This window comes from Plecotus auritus, assembly GCF_963455305.1.
Source record: "Plecotus auritus genome assembly, chromosome: 3".
Lineage (NCBI taxonomy): Eukaryota > Metazoa > Chordata > Mammalia > Chiroptera > Vespertilionidae > Plecotus > Plecotus auritus.
In genome coordinates this window covers 159,491,458-159,504,669 of record NC_137772.1, presented here as the reverse complement: position 1 = coordinate 159,504,669, position 13,212 = coordinate 159,491,458, and the positions used below count along the sequence as shown (strand labels likewise).

The following is a 13,212-nucleotide window of genomic DNA, read 5'->3' as shown; positions in this document are numbered from 1 at the left end:
AAGGGTTAATATCCAAAATATATAATGAACTTATACAACTGAACAAAAGGAACACAAACAATCCAATTATAAAATGGGCAAAAGACCTAAATAGACACTTCTCCAAAGAGGACATACAGATGGCCAAGAGACATATGAAAAAATGCTCAAAGTCAAACAAAATAAACTGATGAAAAAATAGATCCAGAGACATAGAAGCATGGAACAGACTGTGGAATCTCAGAGGGAAAGTGTGGGTGGATGGGTGGGTGGGAAGAGATCAACCAAAGAACTTGTATGCATATATGCATAACCCATGGACACAGATAATAGGGTGGTGAATGGCAGGGGTGGGGGTGAGGAGCCTGAGGTGGGCTAGAAGAGGTCAATGGGGGAACAAAGGGGACGTATGTAATACTTTCAACAATAAAAATTTAAAAAAAAAATTCACGAGTATACATCATAGTCTAAAAAAAAACCTCTTTTTTCAAAAAAAATATAACAGGTAAAATGTCAAAATACAGCATATCATTAAGTTTAAATAAAAAGGTAGGGATATAGAATTATATGTAAAATACTAGAGACCCGGTGCACGAAGTTCATGCACTCGCAGTGGGGGGGGTCCCCTCAGCCCAGCCTGAGCCCTCTCATAATCCGGGACCGCTGGCTCCTAACTGTTCACCTGCCTGCCTACCTGATCGCCCCTAACCACTCACCTGCTTACCTGTTCACCCCTAACCACTCGCCTGCCTGCCTGATCGCCCCAACCACTCTGCCTGCCTGCTTGATCGCCCCAACCACTCTGCCTGCCTGCCTGATCACCCCTAACCACTCACCTGCCTGCCTGATCGCCCCTAACCACTCACCTGCCTGCCTGATCACCCCTAACTGCTCACCTGCCTGCCTGATCGCCCCTAACTGCCTCTGCCTGCCTGCCTCATTGCCCCTAACCGCTCACCTGCCTGCCTCATTGCCCCTAACCGCCTCTGCCTCGGCCCCAGCCGCCAAGGCTCCATCTGGAAGGACATCTGGAAGGACATCTGGAATGACATCTAGAAGGTTATTTGGCTGTCCGGTCTAATTAGCATATTAGCTTTTATTATCATAGACTAGAGGCCTGTTGCATGATATTCGTGCAAGAATAGGCCTTCCTTCCCCTGGCTTTGCTCCCAGCCACATGGGAGCCTGCAAGTCCTCGCTCCCGGACAGAGCACCGCTCCTGTAGCTCCCTCCACTGTCCCTCCTCCCCCTCACAGCAGGCATCCCGCCCCTCCCAGCCTCACCATGCCTGCATATGCAAACTAACCCACCATCAGCAGCTTAATTTGCATACTCACTCCTGATTGGCTGTGGGCATAGTGGAGGTAGTCAATTTACATGTTTGTCTATTATTAGGTAAGATGATCTCATGTATACATATACATCCTATGTAATAAAAGCCTAATATGCTAAGTGTCCGGTTGTCTGGTCAACCAAACAAAGCATAATATGCTAATGACATTCTAAGGCCACTCAACTGCTCACTATGATGTGCACTGACCACCAGGGGGCAGATGCTCAATGCAGGAGCCAGGCTCATGGCTAGAGAGCACAGCAGTGGTGGCAGGCCTAAGCTGTCAGTGGGACATCCCCAGAGGGCTCCCGGACTACGAAAGGGTGCAGGCCAAGCTGAGGGACTCCCCCAGCAAGTGCACAAATTTCATGCAACAGGCCTCTCATGTGTGCATGTGTGTGTGTGTGCGTGTGTGTATATGTATATATATGTGTGTATATGTTCAGAACAAGGCTAAAAACACATTGAAATATGTACAATGATTATTTCAGTAATCATTTTAGAGGGGTGATTTTAAGTGTTCTTGCTTGTATACTTTGTTATATATTTACATATTCAGAATATTAATCTTTTATAATATTTCTATAATATATTACATTTATGCACTTATGTAAAATTATGTATGTTATGTATATAAATGAAAATTCAATATAACATTTTAAATATTAAAATAATTACAGAGAAACCCGAATTCTATACAGCAAAGGAAACCATCAATAACAACAACAACAAAATTTACGAAATGGGAGAAAATATTTGAAATCATATGTTAATAAGGGATTAATATATAATAATAGGCTGGTCAGTGTGGCTCAGTGGATTTAGCATCATCCCGTGCACCACGAGGTCACTGGTTAGATTCCAGGTTAAAACACATGTGGGCTCAGTTCCTAGCAGGGGCCTGCAGGTGGCAGCTAATTGATGTTTTACTCTCATCGATGTTTCTATCTCTCTCCCTCTCCTTTCCTCTCTCTAAAATCAACAAAAACATATTTTAAAGTAGGTATATAATAATAATAGAACTCATACAACTCAAAAGAAAAAAAAACAATTCAATTAAAAATGGGCAGAGAAACTGAATAGACATTTTTTTTCAAAAAGGACATACAAATGGCCAATGGGTATACAAACAGATGATCAACATCATTAATCATCAGGGAAGTGTAAATCGAAACCACAATGGGACAATTACCTCACATCTGTTAGAACTGTTATTATCAAAAACACAAAAGATAAATGTTGGCAAGAATGTAGAGAACCCTTGAACACTGTTCGTAAGAATGTAAGTTAGTAGAGCCATATGAAAAACAGTATGGAGGTTCCTCAAAAAATTAACAACAGAACTACCATATGATTCAGCAATTTCATTTGTGGGTATATTTCCAAAGGAATTGAAATCAGTATCTTAAAGAGATATCTGTACTCCCTTGTTCACTGCAGCATTATTGACAATAGCCAAGATATGGAATGAACCTAAGTGTCCATCCACAGATGAATAAATAAAGAAAATGTGGCATGTATATATAATGGAATATTATTCAGCCTTAAAAAGAAAAGAAATCCTGTCATTTGCAACATGGATGAACCTGGAGAACTTGTGCTAAGTGAAATAAGCCAGGCACAGAAAGACAAATACTCATGATTGCACTTACATGTGGAATCTATAAAAGTCAAAGTAAGTAGAGTAGAATGGTGGTTGCCAGGGGCCAGTGGGTGGGGGAAATGGGAATATATTGGTTGAAAAGTCCAAAATTTCAATTACGCAGGACAAATAATTTCTGCAGCTCTCAAGTATAGCATGGTGACTATAGCTAATAATACTGTATTGTATACTCAAAACTTGCTGAGAGTAGATCTCAGCATAAAAAAAAAAAAATGTTCTGCCCTAACCGGTTTGGCTCAGTGGATAGAGCGTCGGCCTGCGGACTGGAAGGTTCCGGGTTCGATTCCGGTCAAGGGCATGTGCCTTGGCTGCGGGCACATCCCCAGTGGGAGGTGTGCAGGAGGCAGCTGATCGATGTTTCTCTCTCATCGATGTTTCTAACTCTCTGTTCCTCTCCCTTCCTCTCTGTAAAGAATCAATAAAATATATATTTAAAAAAAAAAAAAAAAAAAAAAAAATGTTCTCACCATAAAAAAGGTAACTATGTGAAGGGATAGATGTGTTAGTTTGATTGTGGAAAACATTTCATTATATATGTACACATAAATATATCATTTTTGTCAATTATACCTCAATAAAACTGGAAAAAATCCAAAGATCAACTTTCTATATTCATTATTACTATGTTCTGAATAATAGCTATTGTAATCAAAATAATGCTTAACCCAAGAAAAATAATGCACCTTATCTTTTCTATCTTTTCTTCCCAAAGTCTCGCATCAGTTTGGTAATGGAATTCATAGAATAGACATCTATATATATAAAAGCCTGAGGAACCATTCGACTGTTCAACCATTCGACCAGTAGCTATGACACACACTGACCACCAAGGGGAAGACGCCCAACGCACAGGTAGAAAAGCATAGAACAGACTGATGAATCTCAGAGGGAAGGGGGGAGATTAACCAAAGATCTTATATGCACACTAGAGACCCAGTGCATGGATTCATGCACTGGTGGGGTCCCTCAGCCTGGCATGCGGGGACCAGGCCAAAACCAGCAGTCCGACATCCTGCAAGGGTTCCTGGATTGCAAAAAGGCACAGGCCAGGCTGAAGGGACCCCACTGGTGCATGAATTCATGCACCGGGCCTCTAGTATTTTAATAATATGAACATAGAAATTAGCTTTACGAGGCAACTCTGTTCTCAGCTCTACCATTTTTCCCCCCTCGACATGTATTTTTTTCTTCCTGCAATAGAAAATGCTTAATATTTTGAATGTCTGGTATGTTCATTTCTTCAGTTTTTGTTTCTTTGCTTATTTTTAGTTTAAGGCAAGGGAAAAGTCACATAATTATTATGTTCCTATTTTTCAATGTTTCCTTTTATCCTTGATACTTCATAACATGGTTTCCATTTTATGGTATATTACTACTGTTTACAAGGAAAGCAAATTAAAAAGATGGAAGATCAAATAATATTATTTCTTTATAACTCTGAATACTACATCTTCATAGAAATTGAATCCAAACAGTGTATCTTTTTAAGATACAATATAACCTCAAGTACTTTCCTGCCAAATATTGCTTACTCCTTTACTTACTAATGTAAGACATCCTTTCAGAAAACAGGAGTCTGATAAAACAGAACTAAACAGCTCCTTTAGGGGTTCCCATCAGCAAGCATTTCATTTCTTCAAAGAGCTCTTCAGTCCACAGACCCTGAAACTGATATGCTTTGAAGTAACAAAGGGTATTTACTTCCCCAAAAATTTATTTGGAAACTTCATAATAAAAGCAATAAAACTACTATAGTATTGCTAGTAATTTACATTATACTTCTAATCCTATGAAAAAGAACATTTCTATACAATAGTCTCATTGAAATATGTAAAAGTTGTTAATGGGACTTTAATTGGAATCATCTCTAGTTTAAAGGTGACATACCCTATAAAAGCAGAAGAATTTACAATTTTTAGGTATTAAGTAATTTTTAGGTACACTTACTATCCAAGAATACTAGTAAGCCAGCAAAAGTATTGATCTTACTTACTAGGTTCATAAAGGGTATATATCATTTTATATGTTCCTAAAATGTTATATAAATTTCAGGCATTTTAAAAACTGAATAACAAGTAAATAAGCCCAAAACTTCCACAATATATAAATCACTGGTATTATTATCTTAGTGTAAAATGATTTATGTTCTTGCCTACCTAAATCTAACTAACCTCTCAGTACTTGGGTTTATAGTGAATGTTACGATACAGGAGAAAATGAATGTGAGGATGTGTAAAGAGAAGTGTGTGTGTGTGTTTGTGTGTGTGTGTGTGTGTGTGTGTGTGTGTTTATGAAGAAAAACACAAAGATGAGGAGAAACAAAAGTCTGAGCTGTCATGAGCCTCTGAGGATATTCTAAATGGCAGTATTTCCTACCTAGGTCTAGGAGTACGTTTAAGAACATAAAAGAGTTAAGAGCCTAAGAACTGTCTAGAAGATGACAGTAGTAAAACAAGAGTATTTATTGGTTATGGTAATCCAATACTAAAATTGTGGAAGAGTACAATGAATCTAATATCACATTTAGTCATCATTATAGCTTTTGAATTTTATAAATGTCATTAACTGTGAATTCCTATTACTGTTCCTTTAATAAAAAGATAAAATTGTATATCTTCTGTTAATATCAAGATATTTTGTATTTATTAAAATAAATATCCGAAGCAGTTATGCCTTTCTTAGAGGACAAAAAACATGTAATGTATTAATCAACTAAACACATTTTAGAATAAAAGCGAGTTAATTTTTAAATAAATAAAAGAACTCACAGCATGTAAAAACTTACTAGTTGAGAAAAAAGTTTTCATTACCCTGTCTCATATTTAGCATATATAATAGATCTGGCAACAATGATCATCAGTAGCCTAGGACAATATAATATGAATCATAAGTAATCAAATAATTTTAGCAAGACTCATTTTCACTTCTCTAGAACCTACCTCCAGGCCTACTTAAGTATCTAATTTCTTTTAGCAATTAGTTCTATGTAAATCTACATAACTAGATTAAATGATGATATTCAAAAATATATTACATCCATTAAACTACCTGATTGGCTGCAAAAACTGGAGCAGTTTCTTTAGGGGTCTTCCAAACAAACTGCCTTTGATATTCAGAATTTCTCAAGATACTTTGTGAAGGAACAACAGTCAATCCAGCTTTCTTCTGCAGAAATCTATCCAACTGTTAGAGGAAAAGCAATCCCACCCAAAGTCATTAAAAATTTCCATTCAAATTTTTCTTTTTTACTGTGGTTAAAAAACATAACACGAAATTCACCCTTAAGAGATGTTTAAGTCTACAGTACAGCATTATTAATTATATCCACATTGTTGCACAACTTTTCTCAACTGATAATCTACCTTTTAAATTGTCAATCTATTTAAAATTCCTTTCCTAATACTGTCAAGAAAGTATTATGCATCTCAGAAAAAGATTAAAAAGTCTCAGTTCCTTCCTACCAATTATTTATAATTAAATCTATTACTGAGAAATAACAGCCTCTTGCTTCACCCACACATTGCTTCTGGGACACCACTTGCCCCTGTTAACCAGCTTTACACATCACCTTCCTTGATTCCCCTATGCACCCTGGTTTTCACAAGCCATGGATTCTTCTCCAGCACTTCTAAATGCCTCTCCGTGGTTCCAGTCAGCAGTGCACATGAAATGGGGAAGAAGCACAATGCAATGGAGAAAAACGTGGGAGGCAGTGAGATGTCTGCACAGGTCCCTGCAGCCTCTGCTTATGTGCTCGCAGGGACCTTCTGCAGGCCAGCTATGACATAAGAGAGAACTGCAAGATCTTTGAGATCCAGCCAAAACTCTCCTTTCTTTTGCATTTCATCAATTGAGATTCTGTTTGTTTTTTTCTTCCTGGTATACAATAATAAATTGAAAAGAGCCTAGGTAGAAGTCAGCTCCCCATCCCTGCCAGAGGTAATGACCTACTCCCCTTCTCTGTCTCAACTTGATCTCTCCCTTAGGACTCAGGCACTGATATATGATGAATAAAATCCAGAAGCAAGCTGTCCACGCAATGAAGAAATACCTTAGTATAACCAGTACAAAGTAACTATTAAGAATAGAGAAGGCAGGGGAGGATAGAGGTAGGGAGTAAGAGATCAACCAAAGAACTTGTATGCATGCATATAAGCATAATCAATGGACACAGACACTAGGGACGTGAGGGCATGTACTGGGGGGTGGGAGTGACAAGAAGAGGTCAATGGGGGGAAAAGGAGACATATGTAATATTTTAAACAATAAAGAATTAAAGAAAAAAAAAGAATAGAACTAATTTACAATAAAGTCAATAGCCTCTTGTTAACTATGCTATAGACCCGTGGTCAGCAAACTGCGGCTCGTGAGCCACATGCTGCTCTTTGGCCCATTGAGTGTGGCTCTTCCACAAAATACCACGGCCTGGGCAAGTCTATTTTAAAGAAGTGGCGTTAGAAGAAGTTTAAGTTTAAAAAACTTGGCTCTCAAAAGAAATTTCAATCATTGTACTGTTGATATTTGGCTCTGTTGACTAATGAGTTTGCCAACCACTGCTATAGACAGAAAACAACAGAAAAATTTTAAGCATTAAATAATACTGAAATGATGAAATCTACAAAAAAATTATATACTTTTGTAAGGAAATACAGTCAATATACTTACCCTATTATCTGTTTTTTCTGAGAGAAGCTTGGTACAACTTTCCTGATCTACATTTTCATTAACTGGTATGTGGTTTATTATTGCATCCGTATTATTTTCCACGATATCTGAAGCCCTTTCAGCTCTGGAGTCTGGAGAGTGACACGTGGTTCTCTTGGGAACCTTGGTGGCTTCTAGTGCAAGAACTCTTTCTTGGTTAACATCTTTTTGTTCTGCCCCTTGTGATTCCAGTGCTTCTGGGGCTTCAGGTTCTGGTGATACAACCACACTGTTCTCTGAGGTAGCTCCATTCCACTCAAGAAATTTTGAAATCTGTGGGTCATGGTGAGGGACTCTTCTTTTTGAAATAAAACTTGGCTCTTTTGTGATTCCTACAAATCACAGTATACAAAAGTAGCAGATACCAAAGCATAAGGTTACAAAGACAACTTTTAATAACACTTATGAGAGAAGAAATGAAATATAAAATTCAGTTGAGAATCTAAGCATAGTTTTTCAACATAAAATCTTTAATTTTGCTTTAAAGAAATATTAAAAGTTTGACCATAAAAAATACTAAAATTGGGGTCACAATGTTCAAGTTATCCTCACACAAGTCACTAGAACCACAACGTGATGGGCCTGGCAAGTCAAGCAGCACATGCTGCTCCGTTTCTAATTTCTTTCCTGTGCTACTTAACAGAACAATGGGCCCTGGTACTGTCAAAATCTGGAACTTTTCACAAAGCTTCTCTTATGCAGAGCAGACCAAGATGAGAAGGGATGAGATGTCATTATGATGGATCTTGGTTCTACATTTGCCTTGATTTCCTGAGAATTAAAGAGAATGAACCCTTTTAACAAGAGCTAAGATACTATTTCTCTATATTTCTGTCTGGCAACAAATGTCCAAAAACTTAACCTGCTGCGAGGTAAGAGGAGCTCGGTGGAATGACAAACACTAAGATACTGCCCCAGTTTGGTGCCATTCTTTATATAGAAAGAAGATTGTACAGAGTGAGAGAGAAAGATAGACTAGAAGGGAAGGGAAGGAGAAGGAGGTGGACAGAAAATCCGGCATGAGGTAAAAACAAAACAAACACACACCATAGTTCTTTAGCCTCTATCGTGGATGTTTCAACCATTGGCCACAGAAGCCTTTCAAGGCTTCCCTAAACCAGTGGTCTTTAAAATGGGTGCATATATGTCTGGAGGCATATATAGATATTCTGTGGGTGGGGGGAGAGGGTAAACAGAAATGGGCAGCTTAAGGAAATCATTTTCCAGATCCTAACTTCCATGTGTTACTTCCTGACACTGATCTGCCTAAGAGATGCACCTGCCATCTATAGTTTTATTTCCCACCACACCTTTCATAATCATCTCTTTCCCACTTCACAAAAGAAAGACACACTTCTCAAATAGCCTAGGGAATAAAAACTATCTCATAGGTAGGGAAGGGAAACAAAGGAACAATTCAAGAAAACATAAATCCTGGCAGCAAAGCAAAGAAGGCAGAGATTAGAAATAACGAGATTAGAAATAACAAAGGAGCCACGCCTTACTTCACCCAGCTCCACATCTTTTCCATTACCTATCTTAAATTGAAATTCAGGTGTGGAGGGTCATCAAGTGAAATGAATATATGCATATTAACACATTTATTTGGATTGAAAAGTTAGACCTCTTTTTTCTCACAGAAAATGATTTTGATTAGTTTTGCCAAGGACTAACTTTACCAATTATATCTATGATGAACATTTACCATAAACTGAATGAGCTAAATTGGAAGCTCCAATTTTAACAAAATATATGTAAAATACATGTACAATATTTAATATACCAGAAATCATATTTTTTAAACTTTATCACACTTCCGATAAAAAAATTAAATAGCAACTTAAAAGTGTGAAGGAATATAAAGACCTTTTAAGTTCTTTTAGGGGTATAAAAGCTTGAAGTTTGAAGCCCACTAGACTTTTCTCTGCTTTAACACAGACAGGAGCTTCTGGTAGAAGAACAAAATAAATGGAGAAGATTTTCAAGTGGCCTGCCCTTATCTCCCAGCACCAGCAAAAATACACTATGGGGAAAAAATACACTTGTTAACAGAACACCAAGCCAGTCCTAGTTAACACTAATATTGTTCCTGGCAAACCTCCCACTTTCCTTTATGAACATCCTGGAGTTCTCACTCAGGCCTCCCCCTTACCTAATATTCTCCATTAACATGCCTCCCTAGACCATTCCTCCTTTTATAATGTACTAGAGGCCTGGTGCATGACATTCGAGCACTGGGGGTGGGTCCCTCAGCCCACCCTGCACCCTCTCGCAGTCAGAGACTCCTCAGGGGATGTCCACCAAGGGGTCCTTGGTGCTACTGCGGAGGCGGGAGAGGCTCCCGCCACCGCCCCTGTGCTCCTCAGCTGTGAGCCTAGCTTCTGGCTGAGTGGTGCTCCCCCTGTGGGAGCACACTGACCACGAGGAGGCAGCTCCTGCATTGAGCATCTTCCCCCTGGTGGTCAATGCACATCATAGCGATCGGTCATTCCACTGTTTGATCGATTTGCATATTAGCCTTTTATTATATAAGATCATTCTCCAAAGTATCATTTCATTACCTCTCAACCCTCAAACATACCTCATCTAAGTTAAAAGGACATGGAGGCAACTATTTGGTTACCCAATTTCTCTCTAGACCCTCCGTGGAGCATCCACACTATAAGAGATTTATTTTGGATTCTTATCTAATCAAATTTGTGGGACTTCTGATCATTTGGAGAGGATTATGAGCATCACCCTGCCCAAGAAACAGGGACATCCAGCCTTTGAAGTCAGGTTCTGGGCAAAGGATTCCGACATTTCAAAGGATCCCTAAAAGAGCCACCCTTCTATTCAACTCTTCCCTTTATTTCCCAAACCTAATCCTGGAAACACTCTCATTTTACTAATTTCCCAGGCCTGGCACCCACTCATAAGCCTTTCCTTCTCCTGGCTCAAAACATCTAACATTTGAGGAACTTATCTACCACACATCAGGCACTTTCACATATCACATATGAGGCACCAAGCATTCATCTGTATGTATGGGTCTGACCCTTAACAGGCAACAGCTCATTTAATCCCTCCCAGCAGTTCTGTGGAATGTGCTTCCTAAGTCTCACTTGGTGAAATAGGCCAAATTTTCCCAAGGTCACACAGCTAATGTGGATTCAAACTCAGGCTTATTCATTCATTCAGAAATTAGTGTTAATAAAAACTAGAATGTGTCAGGTACTGCATGGTAACAAGGTGGTGAAGACAGACTGTCAGACAAAGCGCTGCTCTCAGAGATTTTATATTCTAGTGAGGAAGAATTAAGTAAGCAGGCAGAATAAAGTCAGTCTCTTTCCCCTTCTGCCACACTCGGGAAACCTTGGTCCAGGGCTCTGACTTCCTTGGTATAAAGGGAGGAAGCATGTATGATGACAAGAATGTGGCCTCTGAACTCATGGTTTTGAACAACAGTACAGACTTGATTTCAAATCATGGTCCCATCATTTACTAGCTGTGAACCTTGGGCAACATAATCTATCTAAGCTTCAATTCCTCAATACCTTGGGAATACTCCTACCCAGGCTCGTCTACTGTTTCCATGTATCAGCTCAAATAGCGAATCTAAAGTATATTTCCTCCACTCATCCCTCCCCAAAGTTATCTATCATGCTCGCCTACAATTTTAAAAAACAACCTGAAATCCCCTAGCTTATTTAATAAGTTACTTGTTCTGCTCTTCCCTACACTTAAGGGTCTTTGTCTAGTTCGAGACTATTTCCCTAGAAGCGAGGAATGGTCCTGGCCTATAGTAAATCCTAAAAAAAATATTTGTTATATAAACAAATGCAGAAGTCAACCAGGCCAACTGATCCAATACTTCACATTTTTTAATCATTTTGCAAACTTACCCCAAGACGTATTCAAGTAATAATGACTATTAATTTCCCCATCTTACCTAATTGATCTGATCTAAGTCCAGCCCAGGGGTACCTTCGACCCACTGAGGCATTACAGGACTCTGATAAGTATGACTTTTTCCACAGAAAGTTCCTCTGGTATTCACTCAGCCCCTGTAATACAAAGTACAATTTGAGTACAATGTAATTAACGAGCATTGCTTTAAAGAAGGCATCAGTAAAAATCATTTCTGAACCTCTAAAAGGTTTGCAAGACTTAAGATTGATAAGTAAACAAAGAAGAGCTCCTTAACAATAGCTAATATTTACCCAGCCCTGTGCTAAGCAGTTCACGTGCGTTATATCCTTTAATCCTCACAACCACTTGAGGCAGATGCTAGCAGGAATCTGAGACTCAGAACATCTACCCTTCCGCCGGCTGCCTGATTCCAAAGTCTGAGCATCTACTCTAGTAACAGTGACAATCTAAAGCCTCACCACTATAATTATCCTAATGAAGGTCTCGAGGAGTACACAATATTATGTATTATGCCTACTACCTTTGAAAATTTTGTCAAGTCAATTGAAGAAAGACAAATTCCCCTTCCAATCTGGATACAGGTCCTTAAGATACAAAGCTAAGGCAGTCAGGGTTTGTGGAAAGCTTGGTCAAGCGTCACGTTGAAGGGTGCTTGACCCTGTCAGCTACCTAGAAATTTTAACGAACCAAATGCACGACTACGAATAATGTGCATTTCTCACACCCCGTCTTTATCCTGTCCAAGTCCTATTTCTCAAGCCTTTAAAAGATATACGCACTTTAAAGTTTTAAAGGGGAGGGGCGTTAAATGCTAAACTGGGAGGTGGGCCACAAGTGTCCCAATCTGAAGCCCATTCTAAGGTGCTCTCCCTCCCTCTGCACTGAGCCTCCCAAACCCATCTCAACACCATCTAACTGGACCACATGGTTAAGTCGGAAATGAGTGCGAGCGGAGAGGGAGCTAGGTAAGAGGAGACGAGCATCCTCCAGAGCTGTGGCAGGCAGGCTCGGAGGCTGGCAGGTTCTGCGGGGGCCGAGAGGCGCGGCGCAGAAAGCCAGCAAGGCCGCCACGCCTCGCACCCGCCCCGCCATGGCTCCCCCCATCAGCCTTCGGGCCCGCGGACCCCGGCCTCACCTTGAAGCGCACCGGCATGTCGCCCGGCCCTGGAGCCCCCCGCACCCCGACAGTTAACGGGACAAAAAGCCCCGAGGGGGCGGGGCAACAACAGTCAGTTTCCTAGCAAAACCCTTGGCTCGGCGTCCCCGACTACGCGCCGGCGCATTCCGCGCTTCCCTCCTTGAGCCCTGTCGCTCTGCCTTGCCCCGCCCACTCGGAGGCTTAAGAACCAATAGAAATGTGGAAAACTGCTTGCCGTCATTAAGATTTCACCAATCGATGCCCGGGAGGGGGACTCACGCCTCCCGTGACAAATCCCGAGGGCTAATAGAGACGGCGGGCGGAGAGCCGGCCAATGAGGTTCCCAGAACCGCGGTGGGCGGGGCCCCGCGGGAGCTTCGTCTTGAAAACAGCTCACAGGTTGCAGGTATCGCCGTTCCCGCGCAACAATGGGGGTCGATGGTGGTGAAATTCGTGAGTCGCAGGCCTCGCTGGGCCAGGTTC

At 40.4% G+C, this 13,212-nt stretch overlaps 1 protein-coding gene across 8 annotated transcripts in view; it reads right to left on the bottom strand.

The window, feature by feature from the left end:
* MDM1 (Mdm1 nuclear protein) overlaps positions 1–12,916 on the bottom strand; it is a 42,431-nt gene extending 29,515 nt beyond the window's left edge. For 4 of the 8 annotated variants that reach the window (XM_080663081.1, XM_080663082.1, XM_080663083.1 and 1 more), the window contains exons 1-4: positions 12,727–12,916; positions 11,611–11,725; positions 7,641–8,011; positions 6,024–6,158 (exon numbers count right to left, since the gene is read on the bottom strand). In XM_080663081.1, the coding sequence (XP_080519207.1) occupies positions 6,024–6,158; positions 7,641–8,011; positions 11,611–11,725; positions 12,727–12,744 (639 nt within the window). In that variant the 5' untranslated portion in view covers positions 12,745–12,916. Of the gene's footprint in view, positions 1–6,023; positions 6,159–6,543; positions 6,728–7,640; positions 8,012–11,610; positions 11,726–12,726 lie in introns of those variants that run through there. The other 4 variants (XM_080663085.1, XM_080663086.1, XM_080663087.1 and 1 more) reach the window with 2 other exon arrangements.
* Between the last annotated feature and the right edge of the window lie 296 nt (positions 12,917–13,212).